The 22954-nt window shown below is 42.1% G+C and overlaps 2 protein-coding genes across 2 annotated transcripts in view; one reads left to right on the top strand and one right to left on the bottom strand.

Annotated features, from left to right (window-relative positions):
* Positions 1-3955, top strand: part of DYNC1H1 (dynein, cytoplasmic 1, heavy chain 1) — a 43777-nt gene extending 39822 nt beyond the window's left edge. Inside the window, 6 exon segments of the mRNA XM_009998026.1 lie at positions 315-526; positions 1369-1522; positions 2313-2455; positions 2824-2992; positions 3339-3466; positions 3827-3955. Coding sequence (XP_009996328.1) covers positions 315-526; positions 1369-1522; positions 2313-2455; positions 2824-2992; positions 3339-3466; positions 3827-3955 — 935 coding nt within the window.
* Positions 3956-16195: 12240 nt separating this feature from the next.
* Positions 16196-22507, bottom strand: HSP90AA1 (heat shock protein 90kDa alpha (cytosolic), class A member 1). The gene is made up of 10 exons (XM_009998000.1): positions 22319-22507; positions 21855-22221; positions 21304-21437; positions 20516-20824; positions 19543-19708; positions 19103-19293; positions 18843-18990; positions 17807-18075; positions 17115-17448; positions 16196-16935 (listed from the first exon to the last, which is right to left on the bottom strand). The coding sequence occupies exons 1-10, from the start codon at positions 22505-22507 to the stop codon at positions 16826-16828; spliced, it is 2217 nt and encodes a 738-aa protein (XP_009996302.1). The 3' UTR covers positions 16196-16825.
* Between the last annotated feature and the right edge of the window lie 447 nt (positions 22508-22954).

Here is a 22954-nt window from a genome sequence, read left to right as displayed (position 1 = left end):
TGCTGAAAAATGTATTATTTACCCCTCATTCCTCAGCATAGTTGGTTGGTAAAACATGTTGCAAGGTAAAACACGTAAGCAGTCCAAAAACTGACCAGAAGCTTGTGAATTAAACATTCAGCCTTCCAGATTATAGCTCCCATCTTGATTCTGGAAAGCTTTACTGGAAGCTCTGGAGCCACCTATAGATAGGCAGTTCTGTATTTTAGGTCTCTAGACCAGATAAAAAGAGAAGCCATAGTTCTTACATCTGGTAGAATGTTTTTGTCTTTATGCCACTGCTTCTCTGACTAACAACATGTCTTCTCTTTTAGGCATAGACATGATCAGTAAAATGCTGAAAATGCAGATGCTAGAGGATGAGGATGATCTGGCTTATGCAGAAACTGAGAAGAAGACAAGAACCGATTCTACATCAGATGGTCGCCCAGCCTGGATGAGAACACTGCACACCACAGCCTCTAACTGGCTTCACCTTATCCCACAAACTCTAAACCACTTGAAGCGAACTGTGGAAAACATTAAGGTAAAAACTAAGTGTTGGCTAACAAGGGCATAGGAACTTCCCAACTTCTGGTACATTGGAACAAGTGTATTGTGATTTGCAAGTACCAATTAAACTGTTGGGGGAACAGTGGAACCTGGATTGATGGTGATTCTGGCTGCTACAGTTGTGTAATGCCCCACTGGGTTTCTTGAAATGCTCTTAAAAGTTGGTTTATGTATTCTGGATGTTATCTGAAGAAATACTGTAGCAAACTATCTATCAAGGGTACCACTTCTGAAGCTTCCCTGTGATCAGATAGCACAAAAAAAGTGCTTCCTGTTGTAGCACACTGACTGCTACTTATGGTATTGCCTTTACAGCCAGTGCACAGTAATCACATCTAAAATATAGTCACTGAGGGGAGATAGGGCAGCAGCTTCTGCTAACTGAGAACAGAATTTGCAAAGGTTGGAGGAAACTTCTGAGATCTGGACAGTAGTACTCGATAAACTACAACTCAGGAATAAGCTCCCCAGCTGAATTATGTTTGTGAGTGCTTAACTGCTTCTGAAGAGTAACTCTGTGATAGTAGGTGAAAACTTTTTGTTGCTGATAAAAAATATTCTGAGATGATTGGAAGGAGCTGCAGCAGGCAGTCCATGTTCATTGTTCAACTAAGACACTTACTTTTTTGCTTCTCCAAGGGATAGGAGATTGTTGGTTGTCAACAGTCTCTCCAGTCATTTTCTGCCCCATAGACTGCATCTTCATGTGACTGCTTGTAGTCACTGGTCAGTCCATCCAGGATTTGGGGGCTTTTTGTAGTAGCTTTCCAGCAAGAGCTTTGATCTGGATCTTACTTTAAATATTTTGACAACCAGGATCCTTTGTTCCGGTTCTTTGAGAGAGAGGTGAAAATGGGAGCTAAGCTGCTTCAGGATGTTCGTCAGGACCTTGCAGATGTGGTTCAAGTTTGTGAAGGAAAAAAGAAACAAACCAACTATTTGCGTACACTTATAAACGAACTGGTGAAAGGTATGGTCATTCAAATTAGCATCTCCCAGTGCTCTCCTTGCTTCTTTTACTCTGGAAATTAGGGGCCCTTACACTCAGCAACTTAAAAAAAATGTTGTAGGAAAATTGGGATTGACTTTACCATATGAGTCAAGCATAAAATTCAGACTGGTTTGGTTTCGGATCTCAAGTTGAGATAGCTAATATTAGGCTTTTTTGTACAGTTTATATCAGCAGCTTAATTTCCAAGCTGAAACCTTACTAAATTCTTTCAGTCTCTGAATTGTGATGGAACACAGTTATTCGAACCACAAAGTGAGTAATATTGCTCCGTTAAAATCTCGTAGAAAATATTCAAGTTCTCTAAACTTCTATTTCAAAATTTGTATAAATGTGGAATTTCACAGACATCCTGCTTCTAGTAATACATGAAATCTGGTGTCTGCATTGAACAAAAGCATTTCCTCAAAACACATAGCTAGTTGACCTCTTCCATTTTTTCTGAAGAACTCAAATCTTCACAAAAATTTGAAGCTCAGTTACTGCAGTATATGCTCTAGTTACTGTGTAACTCAGGTTGCTGTTGAAGGTTTTCTGTAACTGGGTGGCATTTTAAATAAATAGGAGACCTGGAGACCATTTGCTTTGTAATATGTGAAAGTGCTGTCACTTACTGAGGAACCTTTTGTGATAGAGACTGGTATCCTGGGCCAAGTCTTAAATAGCTATTGGGACAAAAAGTGAAGCGTCTGAATGGTGTAATTCTAACTTTGTATGCAAACAAAACTTAATTCTAATAATGTTTTTTTAGGTATTTTGCCTCGTAGCTGGTCTCATTACACAGTGCCAGCTGGTATGACTGTTATTCAGTGGGTGTCTGACTTCAGTGAGCGCATTAAACAGCTGCAGAACATTTCCCAGGCAGCTGCTTCTGGTGGAGCAAAAGAACTAAAGGTATCTTGTGCTGACTTCTTCTAGAGGTTACTGGGGCAGCTGTGTCACTATGTCATGGAGTCTTCACATGAATGCTTATAAATCGTTTATCAGGCAAAACAGCTTCAGCTAATGTTCTCTGAAATGTGCTTGTAAATACTGTTGAGTGTCTCCTAATCTGAAAATGGTGAGGCTTAGCAGGCTAAGGGAAATTTAGTGTTTTACAATGACAGAAGACACAGCCTTAGAATAAAAAGCAGTTTAGCAGTTAGAGTGTTCCAGTAGCAGTAGGAAAATGTTCATGTCAGCAGATTGCTGAAGTAATACTTATTATAATAATAAATACTGCAGCTGATAACTTTTTTTTTTAATTTTTCCCCCTCAAATAGAACATCCATGTGTGCCTTGGTGGCCTGTTTGTGCCAGAGGCATACATTACTGCTACAAGACAGTATGTTGCCCAAGCAAACAGTTGGTCCCTGGAAGAACTCTGTCTTGAGGTCAATGTTACAACTACACAGAATGCAGTACTGGATGCGTGCAGCTTTGGAGTCACAGGTAAACTTACGAGAAAGAAGGACTCCTTGCTCTAAAATATTTTTAGAAGCTTCTGGTCTTAAATGGGTTATGTCAAATTCAAAAGATCCTATCATTGCAAAAGTTAGTACACACTTTCTGTTTAGTTTGGTATTAGTAGAGAAGTGCTTGAAATGCTAATAAATCTCAAGGCTCAGGTCAGTACATATTTAAGTGGTACTGGATAGTGTATCTGCAGAAACCTGTATTTTGCAGTATGAAATACTTAGCACTCACTCACTCGACTTAGCCCTTGAATGATACACAGGGAGGCAATCTCTGGATGCATGAATGCTCTTGGAATTCTAAAGTGTATTTCAATTTACAGGCCTGAAACTTCAGGGAGCTACATGCAGTAACAACAAGTTGTCCCTTTCAAATGCCATTTCAACTGTACTGCCCATTACGCAGCTTCGCTGGATCAAACAGACAAATGCTGATAAAAAAGCAAATGTTGTAAGTATTGATAAAAATAATTTTAAAAAAACAACAACACAACTCTCACAGTTAGATATACCTAGATTGTTGGGATTTTTCCTGAAGCTCATTGACTGAGTTTTTCCTTTGTAGTTGGATAAAAAGGAGAGGCATCCAAAAACACTAATGATCTTCAGGCCAAAACTTGAATTTATACCTATAAAGAAAGCTGTGTGTTAGATGAATTGATTAGGGCTTTTTTTCTCCCCTCATGTTTTAGGTATTGAGTTATCTGAGACTAAATACCCTTCTCATAAATACCATGTGGTATCACAAAAGCTCCTTATGTTCTTCAGCTGCTCTATATAACCCTTCTTCTCTGTTTGTGTTTTCCCCCAGGTCACCTTACCAGTTTATCTGAATTTCACTCGTGCTATCTGATTTTTCACTGTTGACTTTGAAATAGCTACCAAGGAAGATCCCCGTAGCTTCTATGAACGTGGTGTTGCAGTTCTCTGCACAGAGTGAAAAGATTTCTTTTGACCTGTAATGCTGTAGTTAACTGTCAGTCTTCTATGTAGTGTTCACCTGTACTTCTGTTAACCCACTTAGGTTAGGTAGTCAGATGGATTTGTGTCAAGTTGACTAGAAGGAGACAGGGGGAGTGAATTGGAAGCTGGTAGGGTGTGTTTCTTTGAAGGAAAATTGGATGAGACTTTTTTTGATGGTTATTGGTAGATGTGATATTTGATGGATCCTATTATATGAAATAAAGTCTATAGCAAGACCTTTGAGGCTACTTCTGGAAATTATTATGATGATTTATTTTTTGTCTGGAAAAACTACATATGATCTTTTCAGAGAGTAACAAGTTATAAGTTGGTATTCAAGCCTATTGTTGACCTTCACACAGCTGACACTGCAGCTCATTCAGCTAACCTTTGGTAACAAGAACCTTGGAATGTAAGTCTTGAGTGCAGTAAGACACAAAGCCTGATATCTGCTGCAACATCTGATGCCCTTGCATGAATTATTTGCAGTGAACTGGCTCTTGCTTGGAGTAATCTGTGTTTACACAACTGCCAAGATGCATTCAGAAGCTAGAGTATCCTAAGCGAGATTTTCCTTTTCTATTGACCACAGGGCATCCTCTTTCTTAAGCTGCTTTTATGGTGAAATAAGCCTTTAGTTTTGTATCTTAAGCCCTAGAGGTTAATATTAAATGCTTAAACAAGGAGTTACAATATTATTACAGCAACTCATGTTACCAAGTTAGGGGAGCTGAGAGTTCCTGCTAATTGCTTTGATTGCTGAAGTGGTTTGGTATTTGCTTGCTTTCTCAGATCCTGAATTCATTGCCCAAGCATTTCTGCCCTTCTAACCATCTTGTCAGAACAACTGTCCTAACAGTGTCTTACATCAGGTGTTCAAAGGTGCACATGAGCAGTACAGGTGCATAGTTTTCAGTCTCAAAAGAGAAATCTGGAGCTCCTTCCTGACAGTGATTTCTCCTATTGAAGCAGTGACTTTCTTGTAATATTTTTTCTTTGAGAAATGGTTTTACAGCACAGGCCTGTCTGAGCAAGAAGAATAGTTACCTCAACCTGCCTCACATACTTGTCTCAGCTGATGCCAACTAGTTAATAAAATAGAGAATTCTTGCTGCCTACCCTCTCCATCTGATTTGTACAGTGTAGTTTTAACTGTCCTGGCTCTTTTATTACCCTATCAAGAATTAATCCCAGACCAGTGCATTGTGGAATCTTTGTCTGCTGCTTGCAGTTCTCATATCCAATTGTGAGAAACAACAGAGTTGGGAGCTACATGCATCATCCAAGATCAGTTTTAGCTATAACATAATGTCCTCATTGTGCCTCAGCTTCTAGGAGCTGCTTTCTGCTGCAGCACCAGAACATTGGTATCTGAACCTCATCACTGTCTGTGCCTCCATGATGCCAAATTCATTGTAGAGTAAGGAAGCAGACCTCTTCCTGCTTGCAGTGTGTTCTGGATACTAGTGTGAAGTATTAGCCCAAATATGTACAAGTTGTAGATGTTAGCAGCTCAGCTGAACTGCACCTTTCTTTCAGCAACTGCTTCTTCTGCATAGCTCAGCTCCTGGGCTGCAGTACCAGCTTACAGCTGCTATAAAAAAGCCTCACTTAATCCAGCTCCACCTATTGCCAAGTATTAATAAGGAGATCAAGAGAGTCACCAAGTGTGCTTGAGGTAGCTAGAGCTTCCCAAAGTATTCAGCTCTTTATATGTTACCTTCTGCATCAGGCCTAAATTAACAAAAGTACATTTTCAATTCAGAAGCCTCTCCACAGTTGCCTTCTCACACTGAATAAGCAGACATTGAATGTCTTCAGTATACACCGTCCACATGGCTTACCTTTTAACTTCTCTACTGATTATTTCTGTATTACTTCCTAGTGGATTATTTATTTCAGTATGCTGTGTTAAACAACTGGTTCAGGGGAAATTCTCTCCAGATTAGTTGAGGTTTCTTGGCTGCAGTTTGAAGATTAGTTCAGTTTTATTTAGCTTCAGATGAGGTGGTTGAAGACTACTCAACAGACAAATAGGACTTAAAAGGGTATGACTTTCCTGGCATAGGGCTGAAGGACTTGGCTGTATCAGTGTTGTATTTTTAAAGCTTTTTACAGGTCTTAATTCGAGAGAGATCTGTGGCCTAGTTGCACTACACACAGAACTATTGTTTCAAAATGTTTTTTTGCAAGTAACTAGTGTTCACTGCAGTGATATTTGCCACTGGGGCAAGTCAGAGGGCAAGGACAGTAGCTTGTGTCTTAGGGCAAAGGCCTCTCAATCTTACTTTTCTAACCACTTTCCAAGCTGATTAAAAACCAGCTCAGCAAGTCTAGATCAGGGATAAGGATGAAAACAAAGTTCCTTTAGTAAAATAAATAAGCAGCTGTTAGTGAAAGGGTGCCAGGCTAGAAGTTAAATAGGATTTTGAGACGCATTCCATGAAAGTATGAAAAAACCTGCAAATTAAAAATCTCTGCCAGTCAGACAGAATTAGTGCTTTCAGAAGTAGTTGGTACCAACATGAAGCCATCATATTTTTTGTAGACAGCAAGTTCCCCTTCCACATAAATGGAATAGCTTGACTGAAAAGGTGATAAGAGAGATTACCATACAGGTGGGGGAGATCAGTTTTTGCTGACAACTGGCCTCCTACCTTTGTGCACCACTGCTGCAGCTTGCGATTGTTCTCTCTAAGGAAGGAGAGTGTTTTCAGCTCATGTGTTCAACTTCACATTTTAACTTCTAAACTGGCATGTAATCTGAAACTATATGCCTAAAAACACTGTTCAAAACAGGTAGAAAAAGATACATCTATGGCACAAGTCAGCATACTCCTGTTAGAATTTTTTAAAAAGCTAGATTGCCTGTAGTTGCAGTCAGTTCAACTTAATGCAATCCAGCTGTTTGTAGTCAAACCTGTAAGATTATTCACCATGCAGCTGCTTCCCTCCTCTCAAACAGTTGATCAGAGGTATGAAGAGCCAAACTGACACAAAGCAGCTGCAAGGTAAGATACAACTATTGAAAACTCACTGCAGTCACACACTCACTCTTCCTTCTCTCAACAAACCCTTGTAATACTTTTGTGAAATGACACTGAAACTGAGCAGGTGCCTCAAGGTACTGGACACAGGAGGTAGGCTAGTGCTTCAGGAGGCACCAAAGCTTAGCGGTGATTGTGTGGGCTGAGCTAGTCTTCATTTAAATTGCCACACAAACTTCTTTATTTAATTCTATCTTTTCACATGGATCTCAAAGTTTAAGAGTACACAAAAACGTAGCTGCATTTGTAACAGGCTTGAGCTAGTTTGTTCTAAGCTTTTTCAGTCCAAGTACCATCTGCAAAAGAAATATCTTCAGAACAGTTTGTCCAACAATTTATTAATACTTCAGATTAAGTTGCACGGAATTTTTTTCTCAGTTTTTCAGTAGCAGCCTCTGGAATGGGAGTCCCTTGTTTTCTTTTAGTTAGGGGCTGTTTGGCCATTGCGCCATCACAGTCAGCTGCCAGTGTGGGCTGTGGAGCACTGTCACCTGGGCTTGCAAGGAGCTCTGCAGAGGCTGAAGGGTTAATACTCATCAGGAAGGAGTGGTCAGGTGTCAGCCACATGGAGGTAGATGCTTCTGTGGCTTTAGGCAGTTCAGACAATTGCAGGAGGCTTCCCGGCAAACCCTTCTCTGGGCTGGGATGTTCCAGGGGTGTTTTACAGTCTCTTGCTGTCTGAATTTCACCAAATCTGGCTTCTGGTGAGTCTGGAGGTTTAGGGAAGGAATCTCCATCTTCTGAAGTATCAGTATCCTCCAAAGCCATTGCTTTTGAGGCACTGTTCACCCATGGTGCACCCCTGGTTACACTGTTTAAAGAATTTGAGCTACAGTCAGAGGAAATGGGTGCATCTTCTGAATCACCATCATAAGGATCTAAAAACTGAAGTAAAGGTCTCTCTGAATATGGTGGATGCTTATTTGGCCATACAAAAAAATACAAGAGGCTGTGTACAGTGGGTGTATGAGCCACTTTAAACATTAGTCACAGACTTACTATGGAAATCTGTTTATCCACACATTCCCATCTAGATTTTTTATTTTTGGATGCTAGACTGAGAACAAGGCTGCTGCCTAATAGCCAAACCTACTTGCAGTCCCCTGGAGTCCTTTGCTTTCTTGAGTCCTCCAGCAAGTGGGCTGAGCACCACCTGTTAAGGTAAATTAACATAGATTTATAAAGCTCTTTACTATAAATTACTCATCAAAGTAAAACCAGAGTAAGTAAAATTTGTAGAGAAGAGGAATCCAGATTGTCCACATGCTAAAAGAGTAAAAACTGTACCTCAGTCCAACTTCTAAAAGCCTGGTACAGTTAATCTAAAAAGAGACAGAGCTGTGCTAAGTTTTACTGCACTTAAAACATTGCTATAAGGAGAGTAATTGTATACCTTAAGATCAGAAAAGTAAACTAAATCAACGTTTAATTCATAGTTAACATGATAAAATTTAGAATTTAGAGAACTTTCCTCCCATTCAGGATCCTTTTTGTTCTTTTACATAGGGATGATCTGAAATTCTTCCTTATTGAATGGATTATGAATTTGCTGCCCTTTGGAGAGTTCTGTAACTCACACAGTCAAACCAAGTCCTTTCAAGCAGTCTCAGTATCTCTGCTGTCACACTGGGGTTTCAGGCTTCTTTCCCCCATGAGGTTAAACATGGCCTTGTCCAGACCTGAACAAAAAACTTTCTTCATTAATTTCTACTTGAGAATTGCATCCTTCTGAAATGGTGCTTGTGCTCTGCGTCTGTTAACACTAACAGAGACACAAAAAAGGTAGGGAGACTGCCTTTTAAAAGCAAACCACAGGTACAAAGCAGTCACACAAAATGCTCCTTTAGAAGGAGCATGCTCAGACGCAATCAGCCAGTTTCTGCTGCACCTCCTTTCAGCAGAGAAGAAGGTCTGAGCACAGCTGCTGCAAAGCAGGGCTTGGCCAGTCTGGATTCCTTACAACAGGAACCTGAAGGCTTGAGTGCAGAAGCTGAAGTCTAAGCCCATTTGCCAGTGAATGTTCTTCATGCTAATTCAAGAACACAGGGACATCCCTCCAAAGCCACTGGGTAATACTGAGTGATGAAGAAAAACAGTTTCTGCTTCTCCAAAGAGCCCCAAAATCCTCCAGTCCTGCCCTGGCACCTGCTTCAGCCCCCTCTGTGAGAGCACCTTTGCAAGTCCCTCTACTACCCAGCCCAGCCATCAGACTCCCAGACAGCTGGACCTCCAGCCTTGTTTCTTTCAGAAGGAGCCTGTGGAAACCTCCAGCCTCCCACTGTGCTTTCTGGAAGGTAAAGTGGTGGCAGGCTCCTGGCAGACAGCTTCTGTAGGCCACAGAGCACAGTAATTTGCATGGACTAACAGCAAGCAGAAGTTCTGAAGACTTTTAGCCAGAATTTAAGTACTTAGTTCTCCACTCCAAAATCAGGTTGGTTTTCACCAATGTAATACACGCTGGTTCAGGAAGTTACCAGTGTTCCCAAGTCACTGCCACAGCAACAGAGATGCTCTCTTCATCTCATCCCAAATGAACAGTTACAAGCTAGAGACCCCTCTTGACCAGACCTGCTGGAAGTCAACCACCAGAAACAACGAAGCTCAGCTTTAGCACTTGTTAGAAGTGCTTATGCTACATTTGTCTACCTAAAACACTGACAGTTTCCTGCCTCATCCCTCCAGAACCACTTTTGCCAAAATTAATAACTGTTTTAAGGAAGAGCCTGAAGAACAGAACAGTGTTGAGTTTGGGGCTGTTGGTGTTGGGTTTTTTTTCCCCATTTCTTCTATGGTCACAAAACCAACAACCCCAGTAGCCATGCCTTAGACCCTTCTTAGACTGAAGGAAGAGTAGGATACCCATCAGGGAATCTCACCAATTTCATTGAAATACTTCAGAGTCAGTTCTTACCTCTGCACTGGATTCAGACTCAGACTCTGTACTTGACTCCACTATGCACTTCTGCTGCAGAGGAGGAAAGGAAAGAAATGCTACTCAAAGCAGAAATTACCCCAGCTTTGGGTTGAAGTTCTAGTGCAAACTGTAAATGCTACATAGCTCTAAAGCTTTCCCATCTGAAGCAAGCTTGCCCTTCCAAATATCCCACATTTGTTGTGCTGGTTGGGTTGTGCAAGTTAGTCATAAGGGAAAAATACAAGTTTTTTCCCCTCTCCCACCTGCCAAAAAAACCCAACAAATAAATAAAAAAGCAAACCATGGGAAGCTATCCAGGACATGTATTTGCTAGGAACAGTTACTCTAGGTCCCTAAATAACCTTTTTAAATGCTGTTTGATTTGCACTGAGGGTTTTTTTTTGTTTCTTTGCTTTTAGTGGGCCTGCATTTCAGAAACTCAGCTGCAGATAAATGACTAAAATTACACCCTCATTTTTTCCTCAAGCTCTTGCTACAGACACCTGACAAACAGCCCCCCATTTCCCAGGTGGTAGCACAAAACTGGATCAGCTTCCTCCCTCCCTTTTGGCTTCTTTGCAGGTGACACCATTTCAAATAACTCATTCACACGTTTTTCATGCACTCTTTTCCAGCACAGCTCTTGCACTGTCAGACAAAGCAACTAACACTTTCTAAATTATATTTTAATAGGGAAATAGAAAGCAGCAATTGGGAAGCAGTTACCATGTATTTACGTGCCAGTCTTTCTGTGCAGTCTGAGCTTTTAACAGAATCCTTCATTTTCTGAGTGTCTACTAAAACAGGCAGAGGGTAGGAAAGCACATTAGAGAAAAATCTTCTTATAAATTGCCCAGACACAGCAACTCCCTAGTGTTAGAAAGGTTGGTTATTCCTTCACGAAGTCTGTGTCAAGTTCTCAAGCAAAGGCAGCTTCTATTTTAAAAGAAAGAGAGAGCTACTGTCTTCTACCAAAACAATTACTTGATTCAATGGTCCTTCATGTAGCATCAGAAAAATGTAATGTATTTGTTTTTAGAGAAGCTTACAAAGGAGATCTTTTTCCTTTTTTGTTTTAAGTAACTACAAGTTTTATGAACCCTCAGAGGGGGATTTGTACTCAAAACATTAAACCAGGCAAGAGAGAGTCAAATGCCAAGCCCTGCTGCAAGTCAGCCCTCTGCCCCAGCCCTCCCACCCTGGCATTTAGTCCCCACACGCTTCCATCCTCCAGCAGGGCTCACAGGGTGCTCCCTTCTCCCCCTACCATCCATGGGCTGCCCAGCCCCACGCCTCCTCCTCTGCCTCTTCTCAGCTGAAGCCATCCTGTCCCCAGCACCCTCACCCTCCTCCAGCTTTATAGGCTGGAGCCCCGGCTGCCCCACCCCCAGCCCAGTGCTCACACCGGCCCCGCTCTGCTCCCTCGGCCGGGAGCCTTCCCTCTTTTAAAGTAGATTGGAGTGAAGCAAGGAGAAAGAGAGTGAAGTGCCCCCATGACAGCACTTTGTGCTACTACTGGAGGATCCAGGCTGCTCTTCACAATGGGTTCACCAGAGCCAACTGTGTGGAGTTCTACAGCGTGTTTCAAGCACAGAACAGCACATCAGTTGGAGTCCTCTAGTCGTTACCTTTCCCCAGGTGTACAGGTAGATAAAGCACATGTATCGTGACATGCACGTGCATCTACAGTTGCAAGGTCTGATGGCCAAAGATGCAGTGGCCCCCTCAGCTCTCACCAACTTACTGCAACCCGCAGGCTGAGAGAAGAACAATCAACAGCCAAAAATGGAAAAACACCTACACCCTCCAGAGAAAGAAAGGGTAGTCAAGGTGTTTCCTCCTGCTGTTTGCTGCAGCAGACAATCTACCCACTGTTGGATGGACAGTTGTGGTTGGACACATGATGCCGCCTAAGCATCTCTCTTGATTGTTTACAAACCACCACATTTAATTTGCAAAACTTAGACATCACTTTTACTCACCATCACTTGTTAAGAAGAGGAGCAACACATTTGATATTTTTAAATACAAGGAATAGTATTTTTTTGTATTTAGCAGAGAACTGTAACTCAGGCCCATTTTTCACAAAGTAGAGGTGATTTGACCCTTTGAAGGCCATATATCTATTCCCTTTCTTCTCCTTTTTATAGGGAAATGAGGAACTAATTATTTCTACTTCAAATCAAATGTCTCTTTTTCCTCTTAATTCCTTCCCATCTGACTTTCACCTTCCTGCACAACAGAGAAGATTCATTTCAAGATTACTGTAAAAACCTCAGTAAAACAAGGATCTCACTCTAGAGCCAGCAGTGGGTTGTTTCTCTGAAAAGGCAGAGGAGCAAGTCCTTGAGGAGGTGACAGTGACAGCAGCTGCACTAGGTACAACTCACACAATCCTTCCACCCCACTTCTGCTGCCAGCTGAGCTACAGCCTATCACACACACCTCCTTTTCCATCTCCTTACCTTCTTTACCCAAGCCAGGACCCTCTGATGGTAATTCCCCCTCTTTGGATTCTCTAACCACTTAAAAAAGAAAATCAAAGCAGAGCAGCCAAAACTCATCCAACATCCCCCAGCACCTTCCACCACCAAGGTGGGAGCTAAGAAGCCCTGTGTTAGTGCCTGCAGTGCCAGCTGAGTTGAATGAGTGCATGCAATCTCCATCCTTAATCCAAACACCTGGCTTGGAGTAATTTCTCCCACAAAAACCTGCTCAAAATTAACTACTGATGCTTTGCAGGCAACATGTTTGCAACAAGGCCCTGGTGTCTGGGGTTTTAGAGAGCTGTTGGTCTGCAAGGCATTGCAGATGAAATGGTGACTGTAAGGTTGAGACCAGGCCAAAGCTTGCACAATGGATCCTCTGCCAGTACCCATCGAGCAGGGGTGGAGAAGTGAAGGTACAGCCTGACAACAGCTTTCCAAGGTTTTGTTTCCACCTTGCAAAGCGCACAGCCGATGCCATCGCCAAGGCAGGGCAGCTTCCAGCCGTACCTGGTTGGTGCAGTGCGAGCAAGGATGGTAGCCAGAGGCTTACAGAGGCACAGAAATGCTCAAACCATTTATTGCAATCATTTATTGTACTTGGTGTCTTGGCTCTCCTTGTCACCCTCAGCAAAAGCCCCTGCACAGACCTTGTGCCAGCCCCAGGTGCCTCCAATTTCCCAGATCCAGGCTCTGTGGCCAGAAAAGAACACAGGTAACACTTCTCTGGTTTTGAAAGGTGTCATTGCTCCTTCTGCTCTTGCCGTGGCTGCCCCCAGGAGGCAAGTTCTCTGGAAGCCTCTCTGAGCAGATCAGTTCAGCCTCCACCTTGTACCTTCCCATCTAATAAATCACACATGCATCTCTTTTAAATAATAATCCTCTCCCCCATTTGAAATATATCTGATTTCTACATAAAGAGGCAAAACGTAGTAGATTGTCTGCTGTGATGATGAAAACAAATCCTCACAGCTCTGGGACTGGGACCATCAGAGAGCAGCTCTTGCAGAGCAGACACTACATCTGGAGCAGAGGCTGCCTGAGGTTACGTGTCCATCAGGGAAGGGCCACAAGGCTTTTCTAGCCTGCAGAGCAGCCAGGGCTGCTGCCTTTGGGAGCAGATTTAGGAGTCAGTTTATGTTAATCTTGAATTAGCAATTAATAATCTTGAATGCATTTTTTTTAGCCAATGGAAATTATTATTGTTCTGCTGCAGATTGTAGCTGTGAGCCGTGAACACGGACCTGATTCACAGCAGGCAGTGTTTGACTCAGGGCTATCTTGTTCCAGCAAAGGCTCCCCCTGTAAGAAATGCAAAAAGTACAGGATGAACTAGGGCTTTTGGCATTCCACATGCAGCTTTGCAGCCATCTGGGTGCTCCAGCTGTGGCCTGGGATCTGAAGCCAAGCTGAAACCAAAGCAATCAAGCAAATAATTTTTTTCTTCATGGGGACAGAAGGTGAACTCTTAAGAAAAAAAATCCTAAACCAGCCCCTGAAACAAGATCAGGCTTTTTCCTTAAAGCCACATCCCTTCCATAAGAGCAGGTTTCCACCCTGCCCAAAGATCCCAGGCGACACTTTCTACTGCTTTTTTTCTCCTTTTCCTCTTGGACCAGTGTCACCCCATCTCCTGACAGCTACCACCTGTCCCCAGTGACGCTGTGGCGGTAGGGGCTCGTCTGCTCCTGCTGCTGGTGCCCCTGCAGCTGCCAAAGACAAGACAGATTGTTCACAGGGCACCTTCAGGCAGGACCAGAACAAGCACAGATGCCTATCGCTATTTTAATCCTCAGGTAGTGCTGGAATTGCTGTCTGGCAATAAAGCCCAACACCAGGATCACTTATGCTGTTGAGTCATGAGGAATAATATTTTTCACATGTGAAACACTATTTTTAAAAAATGCAAGATTGTAGTGTGTTGTGGTTAGGGGTTTTTTCTTAATCTGCAATAGGGAAGAATCAAAACAAGATACTCATCCAAAGGAAGTTCATCAGATGAAGCAGGGGCCCATGAGAGAATGGAGATCTGCAGCCATTTGGTTGAACCCACTGCCAAATGCTAATTAAGAACATTTCAGCCAAGCCTGAGTGTGCTACGGGAAGCTGGAAACAAGATGCTGCAGAAACTGCAAGGTTTCATCTGCTGCTGCATACTTCTGCCTATGAGCAGTGTAGGAAATATTTTAGAATTCTACTAAAATCAAGCTGTGAGCAAAGACAGTAAAGTGCAGTTTATAGCTGTTTTGCAGAACAGAAATTCACTTTATCCTTTACTTCATATGTACTTGTAGACATGGTGCAGTATGACTGGAAGCACGGCCAACTGCAACTGCAGCCTCCTCATCCCACAGCTCACCTCAAAAAGTGCCACACCACCCATTTTTGTTAAGATGGTGGTTATTTCTTCACAAAAATAACGAGAATGAAGGCAGCCTTTTCACTCCATTGTCTTAATTAGGTCTCCTCCCTACAATGCACAACAGAAGAGTATGGGAAACAAAGAAATGCCCTTGGTGTTTCCAGTCAGTGAGCACAGAAGTGCAATATTCAAAGGCAGCTGTTCCAGATACTCCCAAGGAACCATATCCAAAATAAAGGATAGTACATGGGACAGAAACTGTAAGGACGTGTTAAGATTCTGAGTTTTCTCTTGCATGTGAGGGCAGCATCACTGGGAGACCTGAACAGGTTAGAAAAAACAGCTTCAGTTCTTTACTTCATGCATCAAATCATTGACCTTGGAAAAAAAATCCCTTCAGTCCTTTCTAAACTTTGTTTCTCCATTTGCAAGATGTGGGTATAATGTGGGTGTTCATCTGCCTTTGGAACATCAGTTAACCAGGATGAAAGGGAGTGCATTTTCTCAAAACACCAACGAAACAGAACCTCTCACTGTAGCACAGTATGTATAACCCAGGCAGCCCTGCTGGCCTTTGGAGAGGACTTCATTGTTAACGACTGTCTGGACTCTTGCTCTTTTACTTCCAAGTTTTGTTTGTGAACTGTTAATATTTTGCCTTATTTGAAATACAGCTCAAATCACCCATGGATTTGACAAGCTGATGCTGTCCTGAGTATTTTATAGCAACAGCCCTAGGGTATCCTCATCCTCTTCTTCGAGGCTTCAAGAATGAGGCATTTTGGCTGCCTCTGTCCTCAGCTACATCCTCAGGTACAAGGCTGGGGTGTTATAACAGGAGGCAAGTGGTATGTTCTGTACCATGGGCTTCACCATAGGGTGACAGAGCCCTGAAAAACGGTTATTAGGGCACCTTACCTCTTCTGAACTCTGATGCTCTGCACTTACCTCATTACAACAGTACAAAGCATGGAAAACAAAGACCCTGAACAAGAGAGCTCCTGTTAAGTGTCCTTACCCTCCAAAAACTAGAAAACTGACCACAAAAGGGGAGCTCCACACTGTGTCACAGCAAAACCCACTTTTGTTGGATCCTTTGGGCAAGATCCAGTGTGACCACTCAGTTAAAGTGCAGAAAAACCAGAGGTGGTTAGACACTGGAACAGGCTGCCCAGTGAGGTGGTTGAGTCACCATCCCTGGATGTGTTTAAGGGTCCTTTGGATGTGGTGTTGGTGGTTATGGTTTAGGGGGAGAACTCTGTAGAGCAGGGATGATGGTTGGACTCTGATCACAAGGGTCTTTTCCAACCTGAATGGTTCTAGGATTCAGGAGCCAGTACCTCTTGATTCAAAGCACTAACCAAACAGGTTTTGTCTCTATTGTTAACAGACAAGTCAGTGACACAACTCATTCTTAACACTTTTATTCTTACAGTTCTAGGTTTGAACTGCACATGCAGAGTTGCATAAGTCACAATAGAGATTTACAGTGGATTCTATTCTATGGTAGAGTGCAATCCAGAATCCTTGAACAGTATAAAAAACAACTTTAAACATCAAGACCTTGTTAGGAGCAAAAGGGTTAAAGCTTCCCAAATATTTCAGCTCTTCTAGATACCTAGTTACTAGGTACTGTATGTTAAGATATATTTAGAGTTGAAGAGCTGTAGAACACTAAACAAACTGGAACCTCCTGATGTCACTGTCTTTGTTACCTTTCCCACATTTCTGGCAATTAAGAATAAGTCAAAAACCCTGCCACCTGCAACCAGCTAATACAGACAGAAATAACTACTCCTTACTTGCCTGTTTAGGGTTGTACAGTTAAAGAAAATATTCCCTCAATGGCATTTGTATCTCACATCAGCTGAAAAAGCAATGTAACAAAAATAAAGGTATAACATCTTTGAAAATAAATATAAAGAGGGAATGCAGACAAAGTGTCAAAGATTTTTTTTGGCAGGTAACATTCATAATATACAAAATATAACTTATTCGAATTAGCCAAGGAAACATTCATGAGTTCCTGTAAACTGTTTTAATCCACCTCCTCCATGCGTGATGTGTCATCATCTCCTTCAAGAGGTGGCATCTCCTCAGTAACTGCTGGACTAGCTTCTTCTGCAGCAGTATCATCTTCATCAATGCCTGCCCAGGAAAAACACAGCCCATTAAAACTGTATCAGGCTCAAAGCTTTACTCTTAGCACTTAACTCATCTGAGGGCTCCCCCCTTCTCACAGGGACAAAGCAGCACCAAGGTGAATAGTACCCTGCCTGCAAGAGCCTGTCACCACACAGACTACTAGAGACCAATTTCTCACTTACCCAGGCCAAGTTTGATCATTCTGTAGATGCGGTTGGCATGCGTCTGAGGATCTTCTAAGCTGAAGCCAGAAGACAGAAGTGCTGTCTCATACAGCAGGATGACAAGATCCTTCACAGACTTGTCATTCTTATCAGCCTCAGCTTTCTGCCTCAGTGTTTCAATGATGGAATGATCAGGATTAATCTCCAGATGTTTCTTTGCTGCCATGTATCCCATTGTGGAGTTGTCTCTTAATGCCTGTGCTTTCATGATCCTCTCCATATTGGCAGTCCAGCCATATGTACTTGTTACAATACAGCATGGTGAAGTGACTAAACGATTGGACACAACCACCTAGAAAAGGACATATAAGCACAAGTTTGTTATTCAACGTTTCAACATCTGTACTTCATTTACTATCCCAACTGATTTAACCAAGGTACAACTCCTGCTGCAGCTTGTCATGGAAGGCCTAAGGCTCATGAGATAGAGCCAAAGAATTTGCAATACCAACTTGAGAAGAACCCCTCAGCTTTACCACAAAAAAGAAACAACCCAAAGACACCTCTCCTCTATCTTACAGAATTACCATCTCCCTTTCAGAAAAGGCAACTGTAACATGGTTATCTGACCCACCTACCCAGCAACTTATCTTCAGATGATTAAGCTTGTTACATACAGACAGATGAACTGAATAGTTCTTATTAATTACCTTTTCTACTTTTTTTTCAAGGATGTCTTTCATTATTTTGCACAGGTTTTCAAACTTGGCTTTCTTCTCCTCCTGCTTCTTTTTCTCTTCCTCATCTTCTGGAAGCTCCAGACCCTCTTTTGTTACAGAAACTAGGGTCTTGCCTTCAAATTCTTTCAACTGCTGCACACAGTATTCATCAATAGGCTCAATCATGTAGATCACTTCCAGGCCATGTTTACGAAGGCGCTCCACAAAAGCAGAGTTGGCCACCTGATCCTTTGTTTCACCTGCAAGAAGAACACCACAGCTTCTGATTGAGCCCTGCAACTGTCACATAACAACTTACTTTCCCTTCTGATTGAGCCCTGCAACTGTCACATAACTTACTTTCTAAAGAGGCTACTCAACATTTATAGTGATGCTTCATGCCCACAGCAGGGAGAGACGTGACAAGCTACTAGAAAGACTAGACTAGCCCGAATAGATTCAAGTCTATTAAACTGACATCACAGCTTCTAATGCTTCACTGGTTTGACAGCAGAATTTATTGGAATGCCAAATTTTTTTTTTTCTCATTCCTGCCAAGAAAGAGAACCGAGAAGCCCTGTACAGCATTTGCCTTTTGAAAAAAACCTTTGTATGTGATTCCCAAGTAGTTTAAACTGGCTGGAGCAAAAGGTCTTAAAAACTCATATAATCCTGGCTGAATTCATTAGCTAAAAGCTGGAACACAAAGCTATCTTGAAAACACCTCAAAAACTTAAAGCACAGAACTCCTGGGCTTGGGGGAGGACAGGTGCATGTGGTGCATCTGAAGATAAGTAAGCAAGCCAGCTATGCAAGGAGCACTTTCAGATCTCTAGCTGTTCAGCTATTCAAAGAAATGTTAACTACCATAACAAGTCTGTCAGGCATGTCCTGCATGACACATCCCTCTTGTCTTTTTTCCAGCTTCACCCAGAGAACCCACCATGGTTCTCTTATATTTTCTAACCCCTCCCTCGAAATAACCCCACAAATAAACCAGCATTTACCGTTTCTGTTACCAACTCACCGGTAATGTAGTAGACGTGTTTCTGGTTTTCCTTCATCCGAGTGCAATAGTCCTTCAGGGAAACCATTTCATCACCAGAGGCAGATGTGTAGTACCTCAGCAATTCTGAGAGCTTCTTGCGGTTCTGAGAGTCTTCATGTATACCAAGCTACACAAGAAGAAACAAAATACTTAGTAATTCCTTTACATAAATACTAAAAATTGTGGTAGCTTAGTATTTTAGGCAAAACAGAAATCTGTAACAGAAAGAACAAACAAACCTTGATGTTCTTGGAGAACTGCTCGTAGAACTTTTTGTAATTCTCCTTGTCTTCAGCCAGCTCAGTGAACAGTTCTAAGCACTTTTTCACCAGATTCTTCCGGATCACTTTCAGGATCTTGCTTTGCTGCAGCATTTCACGAGAAATATTCAGAGGCAAATCCTCAGAGTCCACCACACCTCTCATAAAATCTGTAAGAGATTCAGCAAAAATTAGCATTGCAGATCTTACAGACAACAGCTTTACCACTCAGTCATCACCTAACTGGCTTCGCTCTTTTTAAAACTATCAATCAATTTCTACAGAGTTCTGTAATTTAAAACTGCTCAGCTAAATCTTCATCAGCTCTGCCTCCCCGCTCCTGAGTTTCTTTTGATGTAAAGCAAAACTACAAAATTGCTTCGTAATTTCTGTAACATTTTCCTCAAAAATATACTCACTCAGGTATTCGGGGATCAGCTCCTCACAGTTGTCCATGATGAAAACTCTGCGTACATAGAGCTTGATGTTGTTCTTCTTCCTCCTGTTCTCAAACAGATCAAAGGGTGCACGCCGTGGGACAAACAGGAGAGCTCTGAATTCCAGCTGCCCTTCCACAGAGAAGTGCTGAGAAAAAGCAAGATGGTATCATTTTAGTCAACTTCTGCAACTCTCATTTAAATTAACTCTTCAAATGCAGAAGACAAACAGCAACCATGCTGAGACTTCAGGCAGAGCACAGCAACCAAGACACTGGCCAGGAAAAACACATTACTTTCTCCAGACAAATCCAAGACCTGTACAGTTGTTAACCAGGCAACCAGTCCAATTCAGAAAACATATCGTTTCCTATATTATTACATAATGAGCTTTAGGAAACACATATTCTATGGCACTTCCCACAAAAGGACAATTGCCTCACCCATCCCCTCTACTCAAAACTAAGCTGCAAACCCAATCAACTCAATTTACATTTATCTGAACTCTAATTATACATTCTTATTAGACTCAATAACAACCAAACAGGTTGGAACAGGTTGCCCAGGGAAGGTGTGGATGCCCCATGCCTGGAAGTGTTCAAGGCCAGGCTGATTGGGGCTTGGAGCAACCTGGTCTAATGGGCGATGTCCCTGTCCATGCAGGGAGGTTGAACTAGATGATCTGCAAGGACCCTCACAACCAAAACCATTCTCTGCTTCCAACGAAGCTACCTCCTGGGAAAGCACCTGCACTCCTTTTACAAAGACCTCACAGCCCTAACAGTAGCCTGAATAACTTGTAGCCTTAAGCGTCACCCTCACGTGTCTGAAACAGTATCACTCCAAAATACTAAGCAATTTATCACAACAAGATCTGCAAGAATGTATCAGAGCTCAGTAGCATGTTTAGCAACTTAGTGGCCAAGTGTAACTGTGCCTGAAGACAGGAACTTACTTTGACTGCCAGGTGGTCTTCCCAGTCATTAGTTAGACTTTTGTAGAATTCTCCATATTCCTCATTGGTTATGTCATCTGGATTCCTGGTCCAGATGGGCTTGGTCTTGTTGAGCTCTTCCTGATCAATGTACTTCTCCTTAATCTTCTTTTTCTTTTTCTTGTCTCCATCCTTCTTCTCTTCTTCTTCATCAGAACCAACATCCTCAATCTCTGGTTTATCTTCAGTCTTTTCTTCCTTCTCTTCTTTTTCCTCTTCCTTTTCCTCAGCCTCATCATCACTCACCTCCTTATCACGTTCCTTTTCCACCTACAAAAGAAGATATGTTTTGACACCCAGAAGTTTTACGATTAACAGCCCTAAGGTGTCCCTTGTAGTCTCACAAAGTACATGAACATGGTGTCATTTCCTTTCAGATTTAAGTAAGGAAGTAAATTCTGATTGCAAAGATACAAGTAGTTATTTTGTTTCCATGTTGTTATGTAGTGACTAATGCTTTTTAGTTTCAGTGCACAGACTACGAAGTTGTTTTACCAATAACACCATCGAGATGCAAGCAATTTAGCCAATGGTTTGGTAATTGATTAACTAGCTTGGTAAAACAAACATTTTGCTTGATTTTGTAAAATAAGATTGTAATTAACAAAATGCATTTCAGTAAAGCTACATCCATGTAGCATCTGTAACAATTTTAATTAACAAAATACACATAGACTACTCTTAAGACTTAAAAAAATAAATTAAGGTGGCCATACTCAATTAGTTATTATCTCAAGCAAGGTACATACAAAGAGTGTAATGGGATAACCGATGAACTGAGAATGCTTCTTCACAATTTCTTTAATTCGCCTTTCTTCCAGGTATTCAGTTTGATCTTCTTTCAGATGCAGGATGACTTTTGTTCCACGGCCCAAAGGTTCACCTGGAATGGAATTTACTGGTTTTACTAGAGCAGGGGCAGACTACGCCTTTCACTAACTACAATACACATTCAGTGAATGGGAAAACTCAAGTCTCTGTGTACAGAAACAGACTTTTGGACATTTCCTCAGGCTTGCTGTACCCAGGTATGTATTTCAAATAATCATTAAAACATTTTAATTAACTAGAGTGTTTCAGGTGTCTACGTAAGTATTTCCACGTTTAAGTTTTGAAACCTCAGTCTTCAATAGAAGACATTTCCCTCAGGCACTCTGACATATGTGCCTGTGCTTCATCTGACACCTGACCAGGACTCCCCATTTTGTCTGGGTTGTGTCTTTTCAAGCACACAGAGCAGGTAGTTAAAAACCCCTCATCTGCAAAAGCATGCTTTGGAACAAAGACATCTAATACTCACCGTTATCAAGTCTGACAGTGAAAGATCCTCCAGCTGATGACTCCCAAGCATACTGCTCATCATCATTGTGCTTAGTGATCACTGTCACTTTCTCAGCGACCAGGTAGGCAGAGTAGAAACCAACACCAAACTGACCAATCATGGATATATCAGCCCCTGCCTGCAGTGCCTCCATGAAAGCCTTGGTGCCAGACTTGGCAATAGTACCAAGGTTGTTGACCAGGTCAGCTTTGGTCATCCCAATGCCTGTATCCACAATGGTCAGAGTACGATCATGCTTGTTTGGGATCAGGTTGATTTTCAGGTCTTTTCCAGAATCCAGCTTGCTTGGGTCAGTCAAACTCTCATATCTTATCTTGTCCAGAGCCTGTAAGATAAGAAGCAGGCTTTAATAGTCACCAACTATTCTTAAAAAATGCAGTAGTCCCACTGACAAGACTCAAGACAGAAATTAAGGTACTTACATCTGATGAATTGGAAATCAGCTCCCTCAGGAAAATTTCCTTGTTGGAGTAGAAAGTGTTGATGATCAGAGACATCAACTGAGCAATCTCAGCCTGAAAGGCAAAGGTCTCCACCTCCTCCTCCATTGGTTGGTCTTGAGTTTGCACGGCTTCCGGCATCTGTAAAGAGAGAGGCAGCTGAAACCCCATCCCGAGCAGCTTGGTGCACAGTCATTTGCAAGCAGTAACAATGACATTCCAATAGAAAAGCACTGCTGTGTTTTCTAATACAGGACCACAACAACACACAAAAACACAGCAAACCCAAACCTTACTTCCTACCAGTAACAATTCAAGAACGTTGCAGAACACGGAAACTAAATGCAAGGCCTTAACTAGAAAATTGTTTTAAGTTCACTTTGGTTCGTACCACTCGGGATAACTAAAGTTTTCCCCTCCATTAATTTACAAACTGATGTATGATCCCTTCTCCCCCTCGGAACAGACCAAATGCACATTGCAGCGAAGAAAAATACATTGAGAGCTTGGCCCGGAATCCGAGCAGTCAGCAAAATCACTCTGCAGTCAATTCCCTCAGTAAGGGCTCTGTTTCAAGTATTCTCCTCTCACATCCACCCCGTAATTCGCTCACATGAC

Source organism: Chaetura pelagica, unplaced genomic scaffold (assembly GCF_000747805.2).
Source record: "Chaetura pelagica isolate M959 unplaced genomic scaffold, ChaPel_1.0 scaffold354, whole genome shotgun sequence".
Lineage (NCBI taxonomy): Eukaryota > Metazoa > Chordata > Aves > Apodiformes > Apodidae > Chaetura > Chaetura pelagica.
This window is presented reverse-complemented; position numbering and strand designations above follow the sequence as displayed.

Coding starts and splice junctions, on each gene's coding strand:
- HSP90AA1 (XM_009998000.1), bottom strand. CDS start 22,507: ATGGGGTTTCAGCTGCCTCTCTCTTTACAGATGCCGGAAGCCGTGCAA. Junction 18,991..19,102: donor AGTTCTCCAAGAACATCAAG/GTTTGTTTGTTC, acceptor CTTCTTGTGTAG/CTTGGTATACATGAAGACTC. Junction 18,076..18,842: donor ACACGTCTACTACATTACCG/GTGAGTTGGTAA, acceptor TTCTTCTTGCAG/GTGAAACAAAGGATCAGGTG.